The sequence below is a fragment of the Arvicola amphibius genome, chromosome 4, assembly GCF_903992535.2.
Source record: "Arvicola amphibius chromosome 4, mArvAmp1.2, whole genome shotgun sequence".
In the NCBI taxonomy this organism is placed as follows: Eukaryota; Metazoa; Chordata; class Mammalia; order Rodentia; family Cricetidae; genus Arvicola; species Arvicola amphibius.
In genome coordinates this window covers 53,675,457-53,689,267 of record NC_052050.1, presented here as the reverse complement: position 1 = coordinate 53,689,267, position 13,811 = coordinate 53,675,457, and the positions used below count along the sequence as shown (strand labels likewise).

The following is a 13,811-nucleotide window of genomic DNA, read 5'->3' as shown; positions in this document are numbered from 1 at the left end:
GGGAGAACCTTTGGGTGCTTTAACATAAGCATCATCCTAATGCCAACTTCAGTATCTAGATATGGTCTATAATACATATAATCCAGTCTACCCACTGATGGATAAACTGCTATCAATGATCCCCCCGCCCCCGCTGTGGTTGTGGATAGTAAATAAACTCTCAGTAAAACAGTGCACACAGTAAGTGCTACTGATGCCAGTATTTCGGGCATGAAAACAGGAGTCTGGACATTTGAAAAACCCACATGAAAGGAATTTACTTTGATCTGGTTGCGAGTGCCGTGATCTGGGAGAGATTTACAAGGCAATCTTTTGAAATTCTCCATCTTTCATTCTTGGCAAAGAACAGTACCGTATTTATCTCTCATCTTTCTTTTCTGAGGGAAGGCTTTTGGCGGACTAGGGAGCGAAGGAGGCAGGGTGAGAACCAGAGACTGAACAAGCAGTGCAGGTCACTGGAGGCCAGAGGCCAGCCCATCTTGTCCCTCACTGCAGCGTTGAGACTCCTTCCTCAAGCAAAGTTCGGCCTTTTCTTGTCTTTTCTATAAATGATGAAAACGCAGAAATCATTGTCAATAGAACTTTTTTCTTTGGTGGTGGCACCCGAAGATTTGTGGCAATTGTAAAAGCTAAGAGATAAACATTTTTATCATGTTCAGAAGGTCATGAGGGAGGGAGGAGGCTCTGGATGTCAATCACACTGGTGGTCCCCAGTGTGGGGACACTGGTCTCTGGAGACACCAGATGATTGCTGTCGCTGTTTCGTGGTCACAGCATCCCATCATACTGCGTGACGTAGTAAGGAGGTGGTTTTCTTTTCAGCTGTTTTAATTCTCGCCATTACAGCCATGGGAAGGGCTCAGTGTAAACGATAGCCCTTCAGCGGTTGTTATTACTTTATTAAGAAACAGAGGGACAAGCCCCATGCGCAGAGCCACAGCATGCAGCTGTCTAGATTGATGCTGATGCTGTTGCTTTATGTCCACTGTATATATTTCTAATGGTTCTTTTGGCACTTGGGAGGGGGTTGAGAGGGGATTTTACTATTTAGCTCAGGATGTCCTAGAACCCACCATGTGCCTCCGACAGCCCTCAAATTCCCCATCCTCCTGCCTCAGCTTCCTAAGTACCAGGATTATAGATATGTGCTTCCATGCACAGTTGGCTAAATATTATTGACTTTCTCTTTTATGGTTTAATGCTTTCTTTAAGAAGTAAATATAAGTATGGAGAGAATTTTTAACAATCAAACATTAGGTATGCTAATATTGCAAAAGCTGTGAGGCAACATAGAAATGCTTCAAATTCGGAACAGCTATTTAAACGAACACACTTTCACTGGGAAGAAGGCCATGTGCTTTTGTAATTGATTACCACTGTAATCCCCAGGCCAAGAACGCGCTGGCCCACGCCCTGCAGTCCTCCCGCCATGACTGTGACCTGCTGCGGGAACAGTACGAGGAGGAGCAGGAAGGCAAAGCTGAGCTGCAGAGGGCGCTGTCCAAGGCCAACAGCGAGGTGGCCCAGTGGAGGACCAAATATGAGACGGACGCCATCCAGCGCACGGAGGAGCTGGAGGAGGCCAAGTATAGCCCAAGTTCCCCATGGGAGAGAAGGTCCTAGAAAAGGCTCCGGAGAGCAGTCCGCCAGCTGGAGAGGCTCTTTCTCTCCTTTGCTGTTTCTTAAGTTTTCAGAGTGTCCCCCTCTTCGAGGGACTGTCTTTCCTTTCAGCTCAATTGGTGACTCCCTATAGGCTAGCTGTGCCACCAAGCATTTCGGGATTATTCTGGTGAAATAGACACGCAGTTCAACATTGGGGATGTGTTCTGTGAAATGTGTCATTGGGGACTTTATCATCATGAGAATCTTCTACAGTGAGTCCGCAAACCAAATTGGTGTGAAAGCCAAAGGCCTCTTGCTCAAGTCAAGAGACTCACTATTCCTGACATGTGAGAACTGTTGCCGGCCTGACAAAAGGGTGGCACTTTAATGTAAACTTCTCTTTCTAAAGTAAAACAAAAAGTGTAGCATAGCAAACACATACCCCCGTGACACAGCTGCTCACTGTCACTATAGAGTAAGCACCTACACAATGCTGCCTGTACCATGCTTTCCGATGACCAGTAGCACAGTAGCTTTGCCTCTTCCAGCATCCCACAGACAAAGAATATGTGGTACTGCAAGGTTAGAATGGCTGCTGTGTTGTGATGGGAGTTTTGCACTTCTGTCATAGTCGGATGGTACCACAGTTAGTTCTGTAGTCCATGGCTTCCCACTCACATGTCAGGTCTCAGTCAGCCTCCTTCAGACTGTCCATTCTCCTTCAATGTGATCGTTGCTTGCTAAAATATCCCATTCTGCGGAGACAAAGCAACATCTTGTTCTCCTAGGAAAAAGCTGGCCCAGAGGCTCCAGGAGGCAGAGGAGAACACCGAGGCTGCCAACTCCAAGTGCGCTTCCTTGGAGAAAACCAAGCAGAGGCTTCAGGGAGAAGTGGATGACCTGATGCTGGACCTGGAGCGATCCAACACAGCCTGTGCCGCACTGGACAAGAAGCAGAGGAACTTCGACAAGGTCTTTCCCCAGCTGCTTCACGGGCATGGCGGTCTCAGTGGTGGCCCTTTCATACACGCATTTCATGAGCCTCAATTCCTGGTTGGAAGATTCTTCGGGGACTTTCTTTATCCTCTAATAGTTCCTTCGAGGGAAATTTACTTTTAGTCAAAGCTAATTCAAATTCTGATGAGCATGTCATGTAGACTGAATATCTTTAATTTGCCACATCCAAATTCTGAAATTTTTGAGTGCCATGATGCTACCAAGGGAAGAAAATTCCATGTCTGACTTCATGTGACAGGTGGAAGTTAAAACATGAATATGCTGAGCAGGGGGAATGGATCAATGGGTAAAAATACTTGCCACCCAAGCATGAGAAACTGAGTTCAAGTCCCCGGAACCCACATGCAAGCTGAATACAAATCATGCACATCTGTGATCCCAGCACTCCTGCTGGTAGATGGGAGACAGAGGCAGGACAATACCCGGGAGCCCACAGGCTAGCTAGTCTGGCATACTCAGCATCTCCCTCAAGGTGGAAGGAAAAGACCAATATCTGATGTGTCACAAACACATCATGACATGCGTACCCCTACGTTCACACACAAATACTCTCACACACTTATCTTACATTCACAAATGTCATGTACACACACACGCATGTCATATACTCATATACACCCCAAACACACAAGCATGCTGAAAGTGCTGTACAAAATTCCTTATGTCTATAACATAGCATGTGAAACATACTTGCGTGGAGCTTGGGTCTCATCTTCAAGGTATCTCGTGTCTATACAAATACTCCAAATTCTGGGGGAAATATTCTGAGATCTGAAAAACTACCTGTCAACTCAGTGATACTCATTCTGTATTTTAAGAACCCAGCAGGGCATGTGTAGAGACATCAGACTTTGGAGTCTCTGGTCTAGAGTAGAGCCCACCTTCTTCCTTTGGTCCCCAAGGATGGAAGGAAGAATGAAGCCTTGGCACTGCTCACAGTCTTTGTTTGAATGCGCTCTCTCTCTCTCTCTCTCTCTCTCTCTCTCTCTCTCTCTCTCTCTCTCTCTCTCTCTCTCTCTCCCTCTCTCTGTCTCATCTTCCACTCCCTCATCGTAGGTCCTTGCAGAATGGAAGCAAAAACTGGATGAAAGTCAAGCTGAGTTGGAAGCTGCCCAGAAAGAGTCCAGGTCTCTCAGCACTGAAATTTTCAAGATGAGGAACGCCTATGAGGAGGTGGTGGACCAGTTAGAGACGCTGAAGCGAGAGAATAAAAATCTGCAAGGTGAGCTCCCTCCAGAGCACAGCCGGGTCAGACTGCCTGTCTCCTGCCAACTCCAGTCCCATTCAGCCACAGCTTCCTCCTCCCTATGATCCTACAACATCCCCATCCATCTAACCTCCCAGTTACTAGTGTTCCCCAAGGCTCAAACCCTCTTCATGAAAGGTGCAAGGGCTGCTGATAATCAGCTTGAGGACAGGAGCTACCCAATGAGTTGCTAAGTACATTGCTATTAGAAAACAAGGGACTTCAGGGATTCTAGCCTTCAAGTGGTCTCACATCCTTGTCCCTGTGGCTAAAACTCTTGATGACTTCAGACTTCTGCTATAACTAGTCAGCATCCATGTTTCCCTAAATTTGACTGAGTTCTGGAAGACTGAGAGTCTAAGGTTTCTGGTCCTCCATGGTTGTTCTGTATAAGTAAGGTCAAAGAGAATCCTCTTCTTGTCCTTCACTTGTAGGTAAACTTTTCTGTCCTGTCAGTCCAACTCCCAAATAACCGACATGGAGACTTAATATTAATTATAGATGTTTGGTCAATAGCTCAGGCTGGTTACTAGCTAACTCTTGTAGCTTAAATTAACCCATTTATAGTCATCTACATTCTTTCACAAGGAATTATCTCTGTTTCATCACAGATTGTTCATGCTTCTCTTTGCATCTCTCCCAACTCCTCAGACTCCCCCCTTCTCTTTCTTAGCGTCCTCCTAGTTTGGCTTTCCTGCCCAATCTCTTCCTACCCAGGTACAGGCCAGTCAATTCTCTATTAACCAATGAGAGTCAGACATATTTAAAGTGTACAAAGATTGTTCCACAGCATTTATTCTCTACACAGTTGAGGTGAGGCAACATTCCTGTGTCTGGCCTACCATCCACCAGAACAGCGTCCCATAGTCTCTATGTAAATGCCTCAAATGAACTGCCATCCCCTCGCTTGCCTGGCAAACACCTAGGCTGGGAGCTGGAGCCTGCTGGAAGCCTAAACCAAGACTGTCTCTTGCAGAAGAGATTTCTGACTTGACTGAGCAGATTGCAGAAATGGGCAAGAACCTCCAGGAAGTGGAAAAGACGAAGAAGCAAGTAGAACAGGAGAAATCCGAGCTCCAGGCTGCCTTAGAAGAGATGGAGGCAAGTGTCTTGTCTGGAATCAGATAGGAAACAGAAAGAAACAATGCTCTTTCACCCACATGGGGCCTGGAACATGGAATCCCCCACTGGGAAGAACAGTCAGCCAGCCCTAGATCTAAAAAGTCCGGGCTGAGCCACTTTATCCCCTGGTGGTATTTACCCTACGCCCCCTTTTGAGAATAAATAAATATGTTCTTTATGTCCCTAATAGCTTCCTCTCAAGAAGGAAACTGCCTATCACCAAGCATCCCCAGAGGCCCCTCAAAATCCCTTGGTGCCTGTTTCATATAGAGGCTTACAGCATCTTTGGCTACCGGGAATCCTGCAAAGGAGACCCAGAGTCTGTCTCCCGGTGTCATAATCAGTTTTATTATAGTCACAATTATGTACCTGATATTAGTCACTATTAAGCACACTGTTTAGACAATATTTACCAGCTCAAGAGATGCGCTCCCATTTCAAGGTAGGAGATTGTTAATCGCAGATACAAAGTTTGAATCTGACTTCCATTACTCTTAGGGCTGTTCAGGAGCCCATCAAATGTTCAAGCCTCAGAGCATTGCTCCCGTGTGTATAAAGTGAGCATCACTGTGCCATATTTATCATAATTTGAAGGAAAATGCTCATTTAGGGGGTGCCAGCAGGTGTAGTGGCCCATACCTATAATCCCAGCATCCAGGAAGATCATGAGTTTAAGAACAGCCAAGGCTACATAGTGAGTTCCAGGCTAGCAGGCTAGCCTGGGATACATGGCACTATTACAAAAAAGAAGAGGGAGAGAGGGAGAGAGGGAGAGAGAGAGAGAGAGAGAGAGAGAGAGAGAGAGAGAGAGAGAAGGATGCAGTGCTACTCATGAAATTCTCATTGCTCCTCAGGGTTCCCTGGAACATGAGGAGAGCAAGATCTTGCGTGTCCAGCTAGAATTAAGCCAGGTAAAATCTGAGCTTGACCGCAAGGTCACGGAAAAGGATGAGGAAATTGAACAAATAAAAAGAAACAGCCAGCGTGCTGTGGAAGCCATGCAGAGTGTGTTAGATGCGGAAATCCGCAGCCGCAATGACTCCCTGAGGTTGAAGAAGAAGATGGAGGGCGATCTCAATGAGATGGAGATTCAGCTGAGCCATGCCAACCGTCAGGTGGCAGAAACCCAAAAACACTTGCGCACGGTCCAGGGCCAACTTAAGGTGAGCTCCGGATGGTTTGGCAGACCTGTGAGCCCAGAGCCCACTCTGAAGCTCTGCTCTCACTCCTGGTTTCCCTTGAAGGATTCCCAGCTGCACCTGGACGACGCCCTGAGAAGCAATGAGGACCTCAAGGAACAGCTGGCAATCGTGGAGCGCAGGAATGGCCTCCTGCAGGAGGAGCTGGAGGAGATGAAGGTGGCCCTGGAGCAGACAGAGCGGACCCGCCGGCTGTCAGAGCAAGAGCTCCTGGACTCCAGTGACCGTGTCCAGCTGTTGCACTCCCAGGTATGTTGTCTCCTCAATCGGGTCCACCCTGGACAGTAGGGCAGTGGCTCTGCTAGGTGCTTCCTCCTCCACCCACCTGGGGCATATAGCGTCCCAGGTGCCTCGGCAAGGCGTTTCCCATTTCTCCCAGACTAGTGGTCAAGACCAAGTCAGACTCTGAGATCTGTTTGATCAGAAATAAAGATGAAAGATCTTGCAGGCTGTATGCAGTGGTGTTGGAGCAAGGGAACAGGGAGAATTCACAGAGGAAATACAGATTTAAAAACCTTTATCCAAAATACACATGACAGGAATTTACTTGGAGCCAGAAGTGTTTCTGGTTTGGGGAGATTTGCATGTGTGAATATTTGCATATACATAATGAGAGATACTGGGGTTGAAGACAAGCCTAAACCTGAAACTCACACCCTGAAGATGATTTGACTATGGCCCATTGCATGAAGATGGATGTAGAATTTTGCACTTACGTTATCCTGTTGCTACTCAGTGTTTTGGATTTTGAATTTTATCAGGATTTCAGAATTTCAAATGAAAATGAATGTTCAGTGCATAATTTAAGCTGAAATCTTAGGATATAATTTTATAATATTTTTAAAGATACTTGCTGTAAAACATAAATCATAAGCAAACACATAAAAGAAAAAATCAATTAGATAGTTAACATGCTATGTGCTCTCATTCTTAGGTCTTTGAGAATTACATAAATAGCACACTTTTATATTTGACCAATATTTTGCAGCTTCTAACTTCCATTTAACAATGTGTCCAAAATGTATTTCTAACTCTTTAAATAGTTTTCAATGCTATGGGTTTCAATAGCAAAAAAAAAAAAAAAAAGAAAGAAAGAAAAGGCAGCAACAAAAGTTGAATATTAGTATGCAAAAGTTGAATATTATTATGACTGCAATCAGTCCTCTATGGTTGGCTATTTTACATTGTTACCAATAAAATTTTTTACTAGTACAAAGACTAATTAATATTGCCATAACTAAATTTTTTCATTCATCTGTGATTACTATTGTCAATATATCTGGAAGAAAATAAACTCAGGGTCAAAACAGTAAAGGCATTTGTGTACAACACATGTAAATTTCTACTTAACGAGGCTCTCCCGATTTTTATTCCCATTTATTACCATGCGAGGACTCTTCTACAACTTCCAAAAGACCCTAGCTGTTGAATCTTCATGAACTTTATTGTTGAAGCATATGTCATTAGTTTATAATAATAATAATAATAATTATTATTATTATTAGTTTTAGTAAAGATGAGATAGAACATATCACCAATTGGGTATCCATCATATTTCTTCTGTGTTTTAACTATTTATTCTTCTTGCCCCTTTTTCTTGTTAATATATCTTATTTATATATGGACAGGAGTGTTTTCATATATAGATAATGTTTTCTGGTTTGTCATTACCGTTCCAGTTTCAATTCCATGCATGGCATATTTTAATTAGTAGAAATATTTTTCATTTTACATAAATGCATCTATCAATCATGTCCTTGTTCCAATGCCTTTTACTGAAAAATCTATCCATCCTCAAATGTTTGAAATTCCCCCTTTATCATTTACTCCATTTTCTGATGTACAGCTGTTGGCTCTGTCCCAGAACGTTCTGTTCAGTCAGGAATGATATTGTACCCAGCGGACCACTCATGTGGAAAATAAGAAGTGGAAGATGACTATGATTCACTTCCCTCCCCACCCACTGCCCTCCCTTCCCATTGTTTTAAGTGCCCATAGGAAACCGTCACCCTCAAAATCTAATTTTTCTTGCAGAACACGAGCCTGATAAATACCAAGAAAAAACTAGAGGCTGACTTGGCTCAGTGCCAGGCGGAGGTGGAAAACTCCATCCAGGAGTCCAGAAATGCAGAAGAGAAAGCCAAGAAGGCCATCACTGATGTGAGCATCATCCTCTGCCGAGCTGGTAGTGGGAGCTGAGAAAGGGGGATTTCAGATCCGGGTGGCACGGCAAGGGGGCATCTTCTCTTCTGAGCACAGCCAGTCTGTGGTGGCTTCCTGGAGAGATGCCAGGAAAGAGGGTCATTGGAGGGGCAAAATGGGACTTGATGACTGGGAGGGGAGGCTCAGCACGAGGTACAAGATGACAGCATTGTCTGTGTACTCTGAGTAGTGCTGGAGGGGTAGCCCACAGATATGTTCTGTGCACTGACCCAGGCTGCCATGATGGCGGAGGAGCTGAAGAAGGAGCAGGACACCAGCGCCCATCTGGAGCGGATGAAGAAGAACCTGGAGCAGACGGTGAAGGACCTGCAGCACCGTCTAGACGAGGCTGAGCAGCTGGCGCTGAAGGGCGGCAAGAAGCAGATCCAGAAACTGGAGGCCAGGGTGGGTGATTTGAGAAGGCACTGGCTTTCCAAGTAGCCTTGTTTCAGCCATCTTGGGCAGAACCCATGAAGCAGAAATTTCGATTTAGTGGTGGGAAAGGGCTGCCGCCATACCCCGGCAGGTTCTCGCTGTGTAGAACTCACTATGCAGACCAGGCTGGCCTCTAACTTACAGAGATCCGCCTGCCTCTGTCTCCCAAGTGCTCGTTTTAACAGTGTGCACCAACACACTTGGCAAAGATGACATCTTTTAATGTTCACTTCCTGCTACCCCTGTAGATTCACAGTTATACACATATGTAGGGGGAAATGCTCCATGGTCAAGAAATTCCACGCTTGGACATGGTTTCTATGGTTTTGATAGGCTCCTTCTGTCCCTCTGTCTCCTATTCTCAGGTTATTCTCTTTCCAGCTTTCCTAATCTCTATATGCAGTAGCGGTTTTAGGGTATATCCCACCCCATTCCCAAAGGAGCTTGATTGACACTTCTTTCTCCAAGTCAATGCACCAGAGACATTATCTCTCTGGCCCCAGAAGTCCTGGACTTGCTCTCGCAGCCTACTTCACAGTTGTTCATTTCCTTTGCTGATCTATGCTGTTTCCTCAGCCTCTGGATTTTTCCCTTCAGATCTGTGTTGGATTATTTCAATCATTTTTTTAAATGGGCTGCATGCACAATTGACATTTCAGAGAAGGGCTGCATGGAGGAGGCTATTAGAATATCTCTTTTGTCCCAGGAAAAGAGAAAATGGAAGAGTGGGCAGGAATAAGGAGGAGAAAGGAAGAGGAGAGAATTTTCCCGACAGGAAGTCTCCAGTACAATTGTTCTTTATTTGAGCATCACTAGAACCATGTGGCGGCTAGGCACACGGTTCTTTTTAAATATGCAAATTTTTTGTTTTTTGTTATTTTTTTTACATCTCACTAAAAAATTCTTCCCTTTCGTTCCAATGAAAAGGAGCATAGCCCCATCCTTCTCATAGACCCCTTCCAGAAGGAAAGGATCAAGTCCCATGATACCTTGTGGTTTTTCCCAGTTCGGTCAGGAGCCTACAGTCACCTCCCCCTTGCACAGACAGACAGCTGCTTTGACTGTCCTCTGATCCCAGCTGTCCAGTTTAACACATCCGAGAAAGCTTCTAGAGGCCTGGAGAGCAAGCGTGGGGTGGGGAGATTTGTCGTGAGGCCTGGTGAAAGACAGTGGAACTCCATTTGCAATAGAGCCCAAATGGTTCCCACCACTCTCCCCATGGGAGCTTTCAAAGTTGATGTAATGAGTCTCCTAGCATGAGCTGTCCTCTCTTTCTGATGCCGTTGGAGTCCCCAGGGAGAGGGACATATGGTTGGTTGGGACCCCAACACCCAGTTGGATCTCTCTGGGTTGTGGCATTAGGATACTGACACCACAGTTGATGATCTGCCACCTCAGGGGCCTCCTTCTTCCCTCAAGACTCCAGAAAAGGCAAAAGAAAATTATGGCATTGAGGTGATTCTTCACTCGCCTTTCCAGACTTTGTCTCGTTCCACACACCTTTAAGGTGGGTTGGGCAGCTCCATTGGCAGCCATGCCCAGTGGCAGCAACTCACTTGTTTTAGATCTATCAAATGGCCTTGGGCTTGGACATATCTTGGCCTACCCATGATTAATGCCTTGCCTAGTTGGAATCAAGACAGTCATAAAGAGTCCAGCAGTTTTAATCAATGATGATAAGCAGGGCAGACTCCCAACCTGTGGTATCCTTGCCAAAGTACACAGCACCAGAGGAAGGGATCTCTTCGTCAAGCCTGAGCCAGGAGCCAAGCGCTATGCACCAGTGGCTGATTCTATCCCAAGAATGTATATTGCTACAATCTGTACAAAGCCACTACATGGACTGGGCCTGGGAGAAGATGCCTCTGTACAACATAGCAAGGTCTTAAGGTCACTTTAGGATGACTAGCATGTGAGTCTGCTAGAGAAAGCTAGTACTACCCTGAACTCGCTTCTGATGCTCTTCGCCCCACACAGGTGCGGGAGTTGGAAAATGAGCTGGATGCTGAGCAGAAGAGAGGGGCTGAAGCTCTGAAGGGGGCCCACAAATATGAACGCAAAGTCAAAGAGATGACTTACCAGGTAACGAACTGTAAGCCCTTGAGTGCTGCTATATGGAGCAGACCCCAACAAAAGGAGACAGGGACTGGAGGTCTCTGTTACGGATGCTCTTTTTTGCAGGCTGAGGAGGACCGCAAGAACATCCTCCGGCTTCAGGACTTGGTAGACAAGCTGCAGGCCAAAGTGAAGTCCTACAAGAGGCAGGCAGAGGAGGCTGTGAGTACTGGAGGCTCCTGTGCATTGTGTCACCCACTGGGGTGTCCTCATGAAGCCTGAGTGGGGACCAATGCCTGATTAGGATCATTCAGAGAGCCCCAGGCCTGACTGTGCATCTACAGATCACACACAGAAACACCTCCCTTAACGCTCATTTGGTGTGTGTTCGTTGGATCTTCTCCACCTCCTAACTTCCTGTATCCTCATAGCTCCCCAACTTTCCCCAGCCACGTCCATCCCCAACCTACATCTCTCCCTGGCTCGTTCCATCTACCCCAGAGCATCTTAGTGCTCTCTGCTGGCCTTGCATCATCCCAGCTCTCCCTAACCAGCCCAAACCACTAACGACACCACCTCAGGCCCTCCTCCCCTAAAACACCTCATCCTAATGTTTGTCATCCCACCACACTCTACTCTCCTGGTCCCCCACCTCCAGACTTCTATAACAACACACCCATACTCCTTTCCATTCCCGTTTCACTGCCTCCCGATCAAATCGGTCAGATCAACAGGAAAGACAGTAATGAGCCAAAACCAGTGCTTTGAGAGATGTCTTCCAGTGGTTTGGGGTCTGAAAGCTATAAGTAGCAAAATGTTGGGGCCAAGATGGGAGGTAGCCTTTGCTTTGTAGAAAATAAATTATGTAGGGTGTTGACACTGGCCTGTGATCTCCAGTACTCCAGAAATGGAGCAGGAAGATTGTAAGTCTGAGACCAGGTACATGGAGATACCCTGTCTTTAAAAACAAAATGAAAAGAAAAAGTTCAGCCTAATAAGGTTAAACATGCTGCCTTCAAGTATTTCGCAGATTTTATAGCTAATATGTGATTCACTCTCAGAAGTAAAGGGCCCTCTAGAACAGTTCCTTCACTGCACTTGCTTGGCTTGGGACGCCTGCAGAGCATTTCCCAAGGCCAATGTCTAAAGGAAGAAGTGATTTATATATGGCCTCTCCCTTGGCTCTCTTTCTTCCCTGATCAGGAGGGAAGAAGTCTTGAAAAAGTATACTAGAACCAGTTAAGAGTTGGGGGATTGTGCCCATCAAATTAGTACGGTCTCCACAAGTCTGTACAGAACCATATAATAGTCTGTCCTAGCTACACAGCAATTATCAAAAGCATCAAACAAAAAGGAGTTGGACCATTGATCTGATACCTTCAGATGTCATGAGAGAACTCTGGACCTGGGTCATCTCCAGGTTTTGTAAAAGTTGTTTGGGAGAGCTGATGTAGAGAGGGAGTCCAGGGTATGTGATGGCCCCGTGGAGAAGAGGAAGAGCTTGTAAGGAGCCCTGAGTTAGCAGAGCCCCTCGTTAGCACACCACATCATGAGCCCAGCTCACAAGGAGCCCCTAGCTAGCACACCACATCATGAGTTCATAAGGAGCCCCTAGTTAGCACACCACATCTGGAGCTCACAGGGAGCCCCCAGTTAGCACACCACATCATGAGCAGGACACCATTCTCTGAAGACCTCAACTCATCTCCCCTTGCTGCTGTCTGTGAATACAAGGCTCTCTTTCCCTGGTTCCTCCACCTTCCCAGAGCCCCAGAGAGGTTCCACAACTGTATAGCCTCTGTCTTCTTCCCATGCAGGAGGAGCAAGCCAACACACAGCTGTCCAGGTGCCGGAGGGTCCAGCATGAGCTGGAGGAGGCTGAGGAGAGGGCAGACATTGCAGAGTCTCAAGTCAACAAGCTAAGAGCCAAGAGCCGTGACGTGGGAGGCCAGGTAAAAGCAGATACCTAAGGATGGTGTCTTTCCAAAAGGTTATTCATACTAAAGGACCAACAGAAAAAATCAAAAGGAGCCTGGAGATGTCTTTTGGTGTTCTCATCCTTGCCACTGGTCATACACCCACAAATGCTCTTTGAGCATAGACTCCTATGTACCAGGCTCTTGCAAGAAGCACAGGGTACAAACATGTCATCTTCCTCTCTCCCTATTGGTAGAGATGCAGTTCAGTGAACCTCTGCTTTTGAGGTGACCTGTCCTGTTCCTAGTTGTTTAACTGGTTTCTTTGTCAACACAAAGTGAGACAAGGTCATTCCTTCCTGCCATTTTCTGAAATTCCCAACTTTGCATCTGTTCCCCCTTGAAGGGGATGCTGTGCCTCCCATGGAGCTTGACTCATTTCCTGTGTACAATTTCTTTTCTCCCACAGAAGATGGAAGAATGAGGCTCTCCTGAGGCTCGTTGCCACGGGCCACCTCCGGGAAAGTGGAAAGAGAGAATGTGGGAAAAATAAACTGTCCGAAATCCTCAGAACCCAGACTCTGCTGTGTTTGTTATTGTGGGGTTGAGTTTTAGATTCTTACCTACTTTGCTGTAAATGCTAAGAAAGTCAGAAATGGGAAAATGTTTGTTCCTTGCCTCACGTAGAAAAGGTGAAAACCCAGGCAGTTCCCAGGTAAACTTCCAGCTTCCATAAACATTTTCAAATAAAGACCTAGCTGGAGGGGGTGTGGCTCAGGGGTAGCGTTTGCCTGACATAGGCAGAGCTCTAGTTTCTGTCTTCAGCACCACACACAACAGAGGTAAGCTGAAAGCACAGACCCTGTATCCGCCCACGCCCCACACCTGTTATAATATCTCTCCAGAAAGATGAAGGCTAGCAAGATGACACAGAGAGAGACAGGAACCCTTGTGCTCTGTTGCTGAGAAAGTGAGTGGGCCTGCCATCCGGAAAACAGTGTGAAGGTGCCTCCGCCA

The 13,811-nt window shown here is 46.2% G+C and overlaps 1 protein-coding gene across 1 annotated transcript in view; it reads left to right on the top strand.

Moving 5' to 3' along the window:
• Myh13 (myosin heavy chain 13) overlaps nt 1–12,848 on the top strand; it is a 46,224-nt gene extending 33,376 nt beyond the window's left edge. Inside the window, exons 28-38 of the mRNA XM_038325398.1 lie at nt 1,390–1,586; nt 2,391–2,574; nt 3,676–3,841; nt 4,842–4,966; nt 5,842–6,150; nt 6,232–6,435; nt 8,221–8,346; nt 8,623–8,793; nt 10,801–10,905; nt 11,005–11,100; nt 12,696–12,848. Of these exons, the coding sequence (XP_038181326.1) occupies nt 1,390–1,586; nt 2,391–2,574; nt 3,676–3,841; nt 4,842–4,966; nt 5,842–6,150; nt 6,232–6,435; nt 8,221–8,346; nt 8,623–8,793; nt 10,801–10,905; nt 11,005–11,100; nt 12,696–12,848 (1,836 nt within the window). The remainder of the gene's footprint in view (nt 1–1,389; nt 1,587–2,390; nt 2,575–3,675; nt 3,842–4,841; nt 4,967–5,841; nt 6,151–6,231; nt 6,436–8,220; nt 8,347–8,622; nt 8,794–10,800; nt 10,906–11,004; nt 11,101–12,695) is intronic.
• Nucleotides 12,849–13,811: the final 963 nt, after the last annotated feature.